The sequence below is a fragment of the Geospiza fortis genome, unplaced genomic scaffold, assembly GCF_000277835.1.
Source record: "Geospiza fortis unplaced genomic scaffold, GeoFor_1.0 scaffold27, whole genome shotgun sequence".
In the NCBI taxonomy this organism is placed as follows: Eukaryota; Metazoa; Chordata; class Aves; order Passeriformes; family Thraupidae; genus Geospiza; species Geospiza fortis.
Window position 1 is genome coordinate 3,710,549 of NW_005054329.1, and position 12,980 is coordinate 3,723,528.

Genomic DNA, 12,980 nt, shown 5'->3' on the forward strand with positions numbered 1-12,980 from the left:
GGTGAGTGGGACCGGGAGATGCGGTGGGGAGAGCCCCGGGGAGCTGGGACAGGGAAGCAGCGGGGCCGTGCTGGCAGTGCCTGAATGCAGCTCCGCGGTGGAGTTAACTTAGAGCGAGGGCAGGGACACCTCCCACTGTCCCAGCAAACCCCAATGTCCTACCCGGCCTTGGGCACTGCCAGGGATCCAGGGGCAGCCTCAGCTGGGCACCCTGTGCCAGGGCCTTCCTACCCTCGCTGAGAAGAATTTTTTCCCAAAATCCATCTAACACTGCTTGAAGCCATTCCCTTTGTCCTGTCACTCCAGGGTCTTGTCAATAGTCCCTCTCCCCCTTTCCTGAAGGCTCCTGTTAGGTACTCTAGGTCACTCTAAAGCCTTCTCTTTTCCAAGCTCTTTTCCTTTATCTTTTTATTTTATTTTTTTAATGTCATTTCAGCTGCTGAAACAAAAGGCAAGTAACTCCAAGAAGCCCATCTCCACGGGTCAAACAGACACCAAAAAGAAGCAGCCACTCAAAGCAGCCAAAAGCCCAGAAGTCCCAGCAGTCAATGGGAATGGGAATGTGGTAAAGGCCAAATCCACAAACAAAATGGACAATGGTGCTGCTAAAGCCAGTCCTCCTTTGGCCAAGCCAGAAACCAAGGGGGTTACAGCAAATAAGAACTTCAATGGCACCAAAAGCAATGGGAAAGGCATCAAAGAAAAAAAGAAAAATGGCATTGTTGTGAAGGAGAAGGATGAGCTGAAACACAAGAGGAGGAAAGCTGAGGAGCATGTGGAGCAGCAGCCCAAAGAGTGAGTATTTCAGGCAGCAGCCCTGGATGTGAATATTTATTCTGGGAGGAGCACAGAGAGGAACATTCCAAACAGCTGCACTTTTCCAGACTAAGTTCTGAAAGAAATAAGGAACATTTTGCCCCTACTCCTCAGACACAAGAAACCTGTCATAGAGGTGCCAGTCATAGACTTAGTTTTCCTAGGGTTTATCTCTTGGTTTTAAAAGTAAACATACTTTTTGTACAACAGACACCAGATTGCTTTGAGACTGTTAAATGTCATTAAATCTGTTCTTCCCAGGGCTGACATCTGGTTTGATGATGTTGATCCCAAAGATATTGAAGCAGCACTAGGACCTGAAGCAGCAAAAATTGCCAGAAGGAACCTGGGACTTGAAACAGAGCAATGCCAGTCTGTGGAGAAGGTGCTGGTTAAGGAAAAGGCTTTTGATGGGTGAGTGACATTGCAGGGGGAAGGATGGCATCAGAGTGTGAGGAATGGGAAGATAGAAACTTCCAGAGACACTGAAAGGTTTGATCTGCAGCCTTAGAAGAAGCTTAGATTGATGTAAAAATAAAGTACACAGACATTAAGCAGAAAAATCATAAACTTATGTTTCTATAATTGTAAGTGAGAGTATACCTTAAGTAAAAAACTGTATTAATAAGATATTGAAGGGTTTATAATGTCAGGGTGTAATTGTATAGAGTAAGCAAAGAGTTTAGAAGTTATCATAGAAACGTGTGTGTGTACATATACATAATAGCTCATTAGATAAAAGTATACACAGTGTAGTAGAAATAAGTAAAAGTGATAGGTTAGAAAAGCAAAATAAACTTTGTAGCAACTGTCTGTTAGATTAGAAAGTTATACATTGTCTTGTAACAAAGAACTTATAACTACTCTTGAGCTATAACCAACTAATTACCCTCATAAATCTCACAGCCTCTGAGACTAATGTTTATCTGAACAATGAATTGTTTTTAACCTGACTGGAGTCCCATCCCTTCAATTAAACAAAAATAATAATAATAATATCAGAGCTATCAGACTGGCTTCTGATAACTGACCTGCACAGTGAGCTGACATCTCCCTGCCTCTGCTGCCAGGCTTTGCCCTGCTCACACCAAGGTGTGACCCTTGTCAGCTCCTGCAGAGGTGTCCCCAAGGTGTCCCTTTGCCTTCCAGGCTGACCAGGGCTGTGGCCATGGACTGTGAGATGGTGGGGGTGGGCCCCAAGGGCGAGGACAGCATCTTGGCTCGGGTGTCCATCGTCAACCAGTTTGGCAAGTGTGTTTATGACAAGTATGTCAAGCCCACGGAGAAGGTGACAGACTACAGGACAGCTGTCAGTGGCATCCGGCCTCAGAACATAAACTCAGGTACCAGGGGGTCCCCCAAAGAGGGAGGATTCAATGGGTTGTCACAAAAGCCTCATTGGCTGAGCTTGGAACAGTTTGAGACCTAATTTGGGAAAACAAAGTGCTGAGATTTGATTTAACTTAATGCTAAGAAAAATTGTGGGAAGAAATGTTTTTATACAGTGATCACTAAGACCTTTGAAGGAATTAACTGGTGGAATATAGCATTAAAAAAATCATTTTCTTTTCTCTTTATGGAATTCTCTATGTTCTAGCAAGCAGAGATTCAGTGTACTGTACAAAAGGTACAGTCCCAATGATCAGTTACCTCCCAAAAAAGATGCAGTGGTTGCTCATGGAAAGTGTTTCCTTGTGTGGCATTTTTAGGTGAAGACTTTAAAACGGTTCAGAAGGAGGTGGCTGAGATCCTGCAGGGAAGGATTTTAGTTGGACACGCCTTACGGAATGACCTAAAGGTACACTGAAAATGAACTTTCTGATCCATCATTCAGGATCAAGGGACACTGAAAATGAACTTTATGATCCATCATTCTGGATCAAGGGAACACACCTGAGCTCCTTGGAAACCTCCTGAATGCAGCCCTGCCCAGCCCTGGGTCTTGTCTTTTCATGGCTTCAAAGTGTCCCTTAGAGTGGATGGGAGGAAACAAGGGGCAGCTGCACATTCAGCTCTGTAAAGTTTCAGGCAATAACACATTTTAGACTGAAAATGTAATTTCTTCTAGGTTCTACTTCTTGATCACCCCCACAAGAAAATCAGGGACACACAGAGATACAAACCTTTCAAACAGAGAGTCAAGGTAAGAGACTACTGGGAAGGTGCTCAATTAACAGACTCCAGAGCTGCTGGCTCACTCCTGTGCTTGCTTTTAACTGATCCTGTTCCTTCTTTATTACCTATGCACACACAGATCTCCTAATTCATTAATTATTCCTGGTATTTCACCAGCAGAGGCTAAGATATGCTATTCTTTGAGGAACATATTTTTATATAACACCCATCTTTGTTATTTCAAATCCTGTGAGACTGCATGGTTTATGATCTGCTCTGTCCCTAGAGTTCCAGGCCATCCCTGAAGCTGCTCTGTGAGACGCTGCTCAATGTTCAGGTGCAGACAGCAGAGCACTGCTCGGTAGGTACCTGCTCAGAACAACCAGCTCTGGCTGCTGGTTCAGTCCCCAGTGCTGTGCCTTCATCCCAGTGGAACTCAGCAAGCTCTGCCTGGACAGCAGCAGTGAGATTGTCATCTCAGCTTGCTCACTGTTCACTCATTTCATAAACAACTTTTGCACAAGTCAGCTCTTAACTCTGAATTCTTGTTAAAATTCCCAGGGGGAAAGGTAATGATCAAGATTTATTTACCCTAAAAAGCAACATTGTGCACTCTGGCAGGATGGATAAACAGTGGGAGAGGCTACACCTGAACCTCAGCAGATCCTTTATTTCAGTGGGCAGGAGGGTGGGAAAGAGGAATGAACGGGGGAAACAAAACTGGGAGGGGAGCTCATAGATACTGTATCAATGACAAAATTCTCTGAGGACTTTCCAAGTAGCAATCAGAAATGCACAGCCTTGTGGTGGGCCCTGCACTCAAAATACACCATTTATCCCTTTCACTAGGCACAGAGCCTAAATGTAAAAAGAGGTAATGAAATGTTAATTGAAAGGATGTATTAAAATGATGGAAGATTTAGCTGCTTATTATCTCACATCCTTGTCTGGTCTGTTCTCTTTCAGATCCAGGATGCACAAGCAGCTATGAGACTTTACACCCTGGAGAAAAAGAAATGGGAAGCTGCCGTTAAGAACAAAGCTAACAAGAAAAATTGTAAAACTTAAAAACACAGGGTAGAATCTTTCATCTGTGCAGCATTTGCTGGTTTGATGTCACATTCCAAATTTAGAGATAAGTCAGAACTGACAGCAGCTACTTCATAAAATCAATCCAAAGACAATGCTGCAATAACCTGGAAGTACAGCAGTGCTGCTGGTTTCCCTGTGCCTGATGCCTGCTACTGTGCTCAAACAACCTTTGTAACAAATGCCTGCAGTTGGGAAGAACTCAATCAGTTAAATTTCTTCAACAGAAATAGACACTGAATAAGTTAAAAATATTAAATTATGATAGATGAAGGAAGAAACTGTCATTGCTTTGTCAAAACTCCAAGGATTAAAATCTTTATTTCAAGTATGTTGAGGCCCACAAAGTGAGGTCTACTGCAAGGTGAATTCTTAATTATTTCTGTTAGTTACACAGTTGTGGTACCAAACCATCAATAAATACCTGTTTGTATATTATTAATAGCCCAATATTCCTTTTTTCTGGTGAGAAGAATCCTCTTATGGAGGATCCAGGCTTTTGTATCCAGCAGTGGCCAAGTCTTGTTCTCAGACAAAGCGTTTTTCCTTCCTCAGTTTCAAAAGTGTTGCATCCACCAGGGTCTGAATCTCCTGAAATGTGAGAATTGTCAGACAGAAGATTACCTTGTTGCTCCACTGATTTTTGTATTCATTTATTAATAAAAACAATGTGTCTAACATAGGTCTTTGAAGTGGCTGCTGTTACAACAGGAGAGGGAGCTTTCTCCCCTTCTGTGATTATTTTTTCCTGTGCTACCTTGTGGCTGCAGTGTTCCTTTTAGGGGTGCAGGCAATGTCTGCAGGTGAACAGTTTATGACTGTCTTTGAAAATAATTCTGTAAATATATAACTAAAATCAGCAAAATTAAGACTACCAGGTTTTTTTTGGCTTGATGAACAAACCTAATTACTGGGTTTTTGCCAGCAAGCCATTGCAAAAGAAATATTAGTGTAAGAAATTGAATAGCTCTGATAACTTTGCTGGTTTTTCCCTTTTTTCAGTGTGACTGCTTGGTGAAATTCAATGTAAGTTAAATTTTCCCATAAACTGTCAGAAATACTTTGTTGTTGTTGTTTTTTTTAATTTGTTAACAATGCCATTTCCAAACCAAAAATAAATTAGATGTAATATACTTTTGGCTTTATTCCTGTAAACTTCAGCCAGGTTTAGCATGAAGACTGTAATAAATTAATGTAATGTTGCAAGAGACCAGAACATAATTTTTTTTAAATTTCAGCATTAACAACAACACCAAGAAAAACAACTTTGAACCACTTGTTCTCAATAATTGGAACTATCCTTACAAACTCACTGTTCACTCCACACACAGCTAATTCTCTAAATTTCTGCACTATGATCAAATCCCTCACCAGAAATAATATACTAATTTATTTTATTATCACAGAGACTTCTCCATACCGTGCTAAATGGAAACTGGAGTTTTATTTCACACAGCAGCTTTTCCATTTTCTGGGACCTCATATTCAGCATAACCTCATCTGCAGTGCCAATGAACAAGAAAATTTATGGTTGTAGCACAACTGCCAGTGGAGCAGGAGCTAAAGGAGCACAGGGAGAGGACAGAGCTACACAAGGAGGAGGCAAGAGAAGATGAAGTTAAAATGTTTTACCATCAGAGTGGTATTTGTTTGGAACAAGTGGAGTGAATTCTCAGGAGGATGAATTGCAATTTTCTCGGACATGAAGTCTTTCCTGAGAGCTGCTGTTGTAATTTTATTGATTTGAGGGCTGGGAGAGAGGGGGAGACTCAACAAGTGGCGGCAGCAGCCATCTCACCATACTGAACCATCTCGTTCATGAGCAGGCACAGGGCCTCTGCCACCCCTGGCTCGTGGGAATGAAGGTGATATTCCTCTTTGATCAGCTCTGTTCCACTGCCCTTTGAGTCCAGCAGAATTGCCAAAGCTGCAGTTTCTGCAAGGAAGACAAACACTGCTGGAGCTGCAGACTGCAGGATCTGCTTCCCATCCCCTCAGAGCTGGCTCATGGCACATTTTCAGGAAGTTGTGCCCATTATTTTCAGTCTTCCTAACAACTGTTCTGAAACACTTTTGGGTACAGGTAGAAGATATGCAGATATCTTCAGTGTCAGATATGTAGCTGACAGTGTCATGCAGGGCAGCAGTGATTTTAATGATTGTTTTCATGTTGATGGAGCTGATTGGTAATGAATAAAAGCAGAACTGCTGAATGTTACCTGAGAGCCTCACAAGGCTGGCTAAAGCCAGGCAGCCATTCTGCACCAGCTTTGCTCTTTCTGGGTTCATCCTGAGTGCATCCAGCAAAAGTGCTGCTGTGGGCTCATAGTCACTGTCAGCTAAGCAACCTTTAAAGAAAAAAACAAAACACATGAAAAAGCCCAAAATTTCAGTATCCTCCAGGCCAAAAGAATAAAGAGTCCTGAATACTCAACTTATTCTACTGATGGGGAATAGAAATGGGATTGCTGAGGGTGTTTTGCTCAGCTTTTCCCAGTGAAACAATGGCACAAGGGCAGGCAGTAGGTAAATGTGACAATATTGCTGCATGAGGAAGAAATAAGAGTAGTACTGCAAGGATGTGTTCCTTAGTGCAAATGATAATGAACCAAGCAAATTAGCTGCCCACCAGTGGACTCCCCATTAGCAGTATCTGGTGATTTAATTGCTGCAGCTCATCAAAAATGGCTTCATTAGGGAGCCACAGAGCGAGTGCAGGGGAGAGCAACCAAGAGGGGATGCAAGTTCCTCACTCTGCTGCCATCTGCAGAGCCTCTCCAGCCCAGCAGCCTGGATTGCAGGGTCACCACTGACACACGGACATCCCAGCCTTTTCCATGCCCAAGGGACAACAGGGACACTGGGATCACCCACCTTGGAGTGCCAGTGCCCACAGTGCTGAGCAGGCAGACTCTGCAACGACTCCATTCTGGAGGTGTTCCTGCAGCACTGCTGAGGTGACAGGGAGAGCACTTGCCAGCACTGCTTGGTCTGTATTATCCTCTGAATTACCTTAGCAGAAAGGAAATGCAGCAGGTAGAGTTATTTAATGAAGTTATGATATCATTGTATGTCAAATTATATCAGTAAAACCTTAATGGGTGCTGGCATTGGAATAATGCAACGTTGTTTTAGTCTGGAGGGCAGCAGAGGGAAAGGAATCAAAAATGTACAGAACCAAACCAAGTGCTACAGAACTAATAAATAATTCTGTTTATTGGAGAAAGCTGAAATTCTGCAGGAACTAGTGTTCTTTGTCATTTAAATTATGCATAGGGATCACAGCAAGAAGCCTCCAGAAATAACCACAGTTTTGACAGTATCCAGGCTGCAGGATGGAAATTCAGCTGTCCCATAAATCCAACGGGTAATTTGCTGCACAAAGGGAATAAAACACACCAGGTGAAACTGTGCACAAGCTGTGCTTCCAGCCTTGCAGGATGATCAGAACACCACACACCTCCACAAGAACACATCACAAACAAATCAGTAAATATGAAATCAGGTCACATCTTGGCCTGAACGGCTCAAATTTGACACCTTATCACATAAAGGGCTCCTAAAAAACTCTGCATGAATTTTTTTTTTTATCTAACTCTGGATCACAAAGTGATGGTAGCAGTGCTGTAGAAACAACTCTCCAGAATCACAAAGTCAGATTGGTTTGGGCTGGAAGGAATCTTAAAGATCATCTCATCCCATCTCCCAGGAACAAGAATGGGAGAAAATCCAATCCCAGCGACAGGAATGTCTGAACTCAATCAGGCTCAATAGCTGCCGCCCTTCAGTCACAGGAGTGCAGGCACAATATTCCTGTGTTCTACTCACCACTCACAGCCAAGCTCCAGAGAACGGCACAGCAAGAGAAGCAGATCTTGTCATTGTGAAGAAAACGTCTCAAAATTGACACAAGGTCTGGAATGATTCCAACTTTCCTTAGGTTCTCCGCAGCTACTTCTGAAAACCACAGAAATTCTATAGAATCTGGTATTTTGTCCACTCACTGGCCTGGAAACAGGCAGCACTAAGGTGTTTAAACTGAGATAACAGAGCGGTAACATGAGCCCATCAGCTGGACAAAAGGAAGCAAGGGAACAGACCGAATTCTTTAACAAGATGCACTTAACACATCTGATCCTTTCAAATGCATGCCTGACCATCCTTTTTCCTCACAGACTGGGAATTCACGGAGCAGGAAAGGAACTGAGAGAGTGTAAATTACATTTTTTCACCTGTTTCCATTTTAATGATTCAAACTAAGCTTCAGAATTAGGAAACAATGGATAAAAATAGCTTGGTCTTAGACAGGACTCTTTGTAATAAATTTTGAAGATTTCCCCCTTGCTGCTAAATCCTACTGTAACTATTTCTAAAAGCAGTCTTTGATGATGTTGAACTGACACTGAAAACAACTAAAAATATTATAAATATTTAGCAATTACAAGTTCAGAAGAAAAGAGAACAAAGTAGAGAAGTTAGGGAGAATGGTTTCGATTCATCATGGCAGAGTCCAAAACAGAATTCAGGTTCTGTGCCCTCATTTTCTCAAGCACTACTATTTGCAGAGTTTGTACTTTTTTCCAAGAGGAAATACAGAATTGTATCTGTTAGAGTGGTCCAGTAAATCCTTGAAGCCTCAGCATTGTATCTTAAACTTTCAGGGGTGTTATCAATATCTGGTCAACCTTACCAATATTACCACTATTAAATTAATAATTACCCACAGACATCCACACCTCTCAGTGAAATCACAGGTTCTGCATTATATCTTGGATTTGCTTCAAAAAGTAAAAATAAATTAAGATTCCCCAAAGAATGAGCAAGGTGACCCACCACTGGCTGAAACCATCATCAATAATGTGCAGAGCATTGAAAGGAACTCTTCATTTTCAGAATGTTTCCTCACTGTGTGTAACAGGCAGCTGGCCACACTCTCATCCAGGGCCATCATCACCCCTTGTTTCAGAGCTGTCACCACAAACATTGGAATAGAACAAAGATTTCAGTGGTTTTGAATGAAATCTGAATCCCCCTGCCCTGCAGTCAGCATAGCAAAACATTCAATTAGCAGCATTTCTTCACATAAAATAAGCACAAGTTACTTTAGACTTTCATTTTCTGAAACTCAATTCTTAGTATTTTTAAGTTCCTATCGTCAGGTGGTTTTGGGGTAAATTGCCATGAAAGTGATAGCAGAGACCACACAAGAGACCCAAAACCGCTTTTATGGTTTAAAATTTAAACACCAAAACAACAAGAGTCTTATTTATGCCCTCTAGCAACACTCTACATAACATGAAAACAAACTTGGTTGGACAAGATCAGCACCTGCATTTAAAATTAACTCTTAGCACAGAATTGCTGTGTGCCAGTCCTGAAGGAAGGCCATGAGAATTCAGAAAGCTGCATAAATTCCTTTAGTTCTTTAAATTCATCCCCTGAAATTGTTAATTGAGCAGATAATGAGTACAGTAATCTTTACAAGACCCAGCAGAAGGAGGAAATCTTAATTGTACCTTGACTAAGAATTTCAAGCAATAAAGTGCAGCCTTCTACTTGTAAATCCAGAGAATCTGTGTGAACCTTCATGGCAAGAGTGATCACTTCTGTGCAGGTTAGCAGATAGGGGAATGCTGTGGGGGAAAAGAAATTCTTTGAGAAAGGTTCTTGAATCAAAGAGAACAAAATAGAGTGAATTGTTTTAATCTGTGTGGGAAATGTCTCCTATCAATTAAAGCTAAGAATAACCCTGAGTTTGAACATCATAAGCCAATGCCAGCATTAAAGTGCTGTCAAAGGACAGAGCATTTTATAACTGATTTAACGCAGTGCTTTGAATTATGAACTTTGATCTGAAAGCTTCTTTTGAAAAATGTGCAGCTTCTGGGAGAAAATACACAGCTTTCACCCTCACAGCTTTACAGACACAGGAATTAGCCATGTGGAGCTTCCTTTTGCTCTGCTCTGCCAGCCTTGCAGCCCCAGGAATTACCCCCAGGTCATCCCAGGGCTTGTGGAAATCACCTTCCTCAAATGTCAGTTTGTTGCCAATTCAAATATCACAGGGTTTTTTTTTCCCCCAGTGCCCATTTTTAATGTCCAGTAAAACCCCTCTGCTGTACAGAAAAAAGCTTGTACAGAACAAGAACCAACACAATCCCATCACTACTGGCCTGCAGAAACAGGAAGAGAGCAAATTCATTCTCATTTATGGGCATTAGAAATGTTTTCCTCTTCCTATTATGTAAAATGTAATGAAGGAGCAGAATAAATAAATAAACAGATCAAATAGTGCCTTACCAGTTTTATCCTCTACAAAGCTGGCAAGGTATTGAATGCCTTCAGCCTGGACTTCTTCAACATCCCAGGAAGCCTGCATGAATTCTGAGAAACCAAGGAAATTCTTCCAACCATTCCACACAAACACTTACACAAAGCACTCAAATTGTCTCTGTTTTGTGCAAGATGTGAATTCATATGAATGAAAATAATAAAATTTAGGATTGATGAAAAGAGAGTTTTCCCCCCAGCTCATTAAACATTTCAATATTACCAAGTGTTATGATTCACAATGTATTTGGCATTATATATACATTTTTGGGGACCTGTTGGAATATTAAATCAGAGCAGGGATAGGAGCTTTAAATGCATTATTCCAATAGACTTTTCAGATTAAAATAACATCTTCCTTACTTAGAAGGAAAATAATGGAGCAGATCCCTTGTGGCATGAATCAGCAAACATGTTACAATGCAAACAAAATAAGTGGAGCTCCCAGATTTTCTGAGGAATAACCTCTGAGCCTGTTTAACTTTTGCAGTAGGAATGGCTCAGAACCTTAGGAATTTAGAGGAAAAGTTGCATAGTGATCCTTGCTCTAAAGAGTATCCCATTTAATTGCAGGTAAAATGAGTGGGCAAGAATTTATTTCCAATAAGAATACATCCTGACTGGAAGGGTCTATTTCCTGTGAAAATCACCTTTACATTAATCTTATTCTCCTTATTACCTAGAACACTTTCAACTCCACCCTGCAAGAGCTCATCTGTTATTGTGGGAGGCAGAGACTTCTTCAGTTTTATTGAGGTCTCACCAGCAAAAGTCAGGCACTTCCCAACAAATGGATCAGTGACCAGATCCCTGGAATTTTGAGAGACAAAAGCAGCACCAGTGTGTTAGAACTGGTAAGTTAGAAAAGAAAAAAATCTACAGATGTTTCATTTTGATATAAAAAATCTAATATTACTTCTAGACTAGATTATTTTTGACAGAACTTAAACAATTTACTTCCAAAAAGCTCAAGAAGGACCTCACATTGCACAAGCCATGCTTAGGTGTCAAGTTCAGGCCCATAAAATTGTGTATAACATGAATTTATAAAATAACTGCAAAAAGGGACACCTGTTCATCTCAGTGCCCACTCTGAAGGAACATCAAGTCTTTAATAACTCCATTTGTTGAGGCAGGAGGATAAGCAATGCTAACCCTTTCCAACAGCAGTGAAATTCCCAAATTGTAGAGGTAGGAGGGGTTTAGGACAAAATAAATCAAGGGAAGGCAGCCAGAACTCACCTTGTTGTGGGTCTCATGCTGGGCTCAATCTGTAGCATCATCAACAAAAGTGGAAAGAAAGGCAAATAGTTTCTTTCTCCATCCTGTATCAGGGTCAGGACTCTCTCAAGGCAGCTGCTGTCCCCTCTGATACCCTGCAGTAAGGATTTTATCTCTTCTGCCTGGGAAGAGCACAGTGTCAGAGAGCCCCACACACTCAGATCTCCTGATGAGCCCAAGACCCTTTAAATCCCAAATAAATCACTCTTACACACATTCAGAACAAAGCAGCTCATCATATCAAGAAGGACACAGCCCAGGGACCAGATGTCAGATTTCTCAGTGAAAGAAAACCCAAATGTTTCTGGAGCCATCCAAGACTTGCTTTCTGTAGAAACAGGAATCATATGGTGACATTGTGCTTCCAAAAACTACAAAACACACTGTAACTAATGAACATTCGTCTAAGATGTTCCTGAGGACAAAACCAAAAAGGATTTCAATGGTATTGATTGCAGAAACTCACACACATATCTACATTTTTCACTTGTGAACATATTAATGCTACAGACAGCCGCCTATGAAAATCATGTTTAGAAGATAAATAGTTTAATGCAGAGAAAAGACAGGGAAGATAACTTTCTCCTCTTTCCTAATTTTTCTCTGAGGACTAAAAATATCCACCACAACTGAAATTTTATAAAAATACAGTAGGAAAGAAAAAATAGCAAAACAAAATATCTACCTTCTTCCACTCTGATTTTCCATTTCAGCTCATCATTCATAAGTGTTTCAGTGCTGAAGTCAGTCAGCATGAAGGATGGTTCACCAGTCACCAGGATGTTTGATGGCTTCAGATTTCTGCAACACAAAAATATTTTCTGTCAGCCTATGAAATTAGAGTCTAATCACATATAATTACAAATTCCCTGCATCTTTAGCCCTCAGAAGATTTGGGTTGGTTTTTTGGGGGGAGGGGGTTGGGGGATTGGTTTGGACACTTTTTGTTTGTGTTCTCTTGGTTTTCATTTTCTTTTTAATGTACAAGTGATAATCAACCAAAATACAATTATTTTCCTCTCTAAATGCTTTAATAATTGTGCTTGGGACACAGATTGATCTGAGCATGGAATGCAAGGGTTGTCTCTTATTCAGATACACAAACTTTGTCCATCACAGGCACCAAAATGTAAGCATTTGCAGAGATGGACAATTTTTAAATGTTTAAAAAAAAAAAAACACAAAAAAACAAACAGGAGATAATACCTCAATCAAATGAGTATTCCAGACAAAACTCAGGAAATAGGTAACTTCAGAAGTGAAAAAAAAACTAATCTAAAGTCTGGAACTTCTACCCCCTACTTCTCATTTTGGAAGAGCAAAATTCCCTGGCTCTGAGCACTGCTGAA

At 41.0% G+C, this 12,980-nt stretch overlaps 2 protein-coding genes across 2 annotated transcripts in view; one reads left to right on the forward strand and one right to left on the reverse strand.

Annotated features, from left to right (window-relative positions):
* Window positions 1–5,153, forward strand: part of REXO4 (REX4 homolog, 3'-5' exonuclease) — a 5,741-nt gene extending 588 nt beyond the window's left edge. Inside the window, exons 2-8 of the mRNA XM_005421377.2 lie at window positions 437–795; window positions 1,078–1,230; window positions 1,966–2,159; window positions 2,526–2,614; window positions 2,885–2,959; window positions 3,218–3,292; window positions 3,898–5,153. Coding sequence (XP_005421434.1) covers window positions 437–795; window positions 1,078–1,230; window positions 1,966–2,159; window positions 2,526–2,614; window positions 2,885–2,959; window positions 3,218–3,292; window positions 3,898–3,999 — 1,047 coding nt within the window. The 3' untranslated portion in view covers window positions 4,000–5,153. The remainder of the gene's footprint in view (window positions 1–436; window positions 796–1,077; window positions 1,231–1,965; window positions 2,160–2,525; window positions 2,615–2,884; window positions 2,960–3,217; window positions 3,293–3,897) is intronic.
* STKLD1 (serine/threonine kinase like domain containing 1) overlaps window positions 4,549–12,980 on the reverse strand; it is a 12,052-nt gene continuing 3,620 nt past the window's right edge. Inside the window, exons 7-19 of the mRNA XM_005421264.1 lie at window positions 12,317–12,432; window positions 11,847–11,959; window positions 11,593–11,753; window positions 11,030–11,160; window positions 10,321–10,404; window positions 9,537–9,653; window positions 8,854–8,988; window positions 7,849–7,977; window positions 6,895–7,032; window positions 6,240–6,368; window positions 5,819–5,956; window positions 5,441–5,520; window positions 4,549–4,611 (exon numbers count right to left, since the gene is read on the reverse strand). Of these exons, the coding sequence (XP_005421321.1) occupies window positions 4,549–4,611; window positions 5,441–5,520; window positions 5,819–5,956; window positions 6,240–6,368; window positions 6,895–7,032; window positions 7,849–7,977; window positions 8,854–8,988; window positions 9,537–9,653; window positions 10,321–10,404; window positions 11,030–11,160; window positions 11,593–11,753; window positions 11,847–11,959; window positions 12,317–12,432 (1,534 nt within the window). The remainder of the gene's footprint in view (window positions 4,612–5,440; window positions 5,521–5,818; window positions 5,957–6,239; window positions 6,369–6,894; window positions 7,033–7,848; window positions 7,978–8,853; window positions 8,989–9,536; window positions 9,654–10,320; window positions 10,405–11,029; window positions 11,161–11,592; window positions 11,754–11,846; window positions 11,960–12,316; window positions 12,433–12,980) is intronic.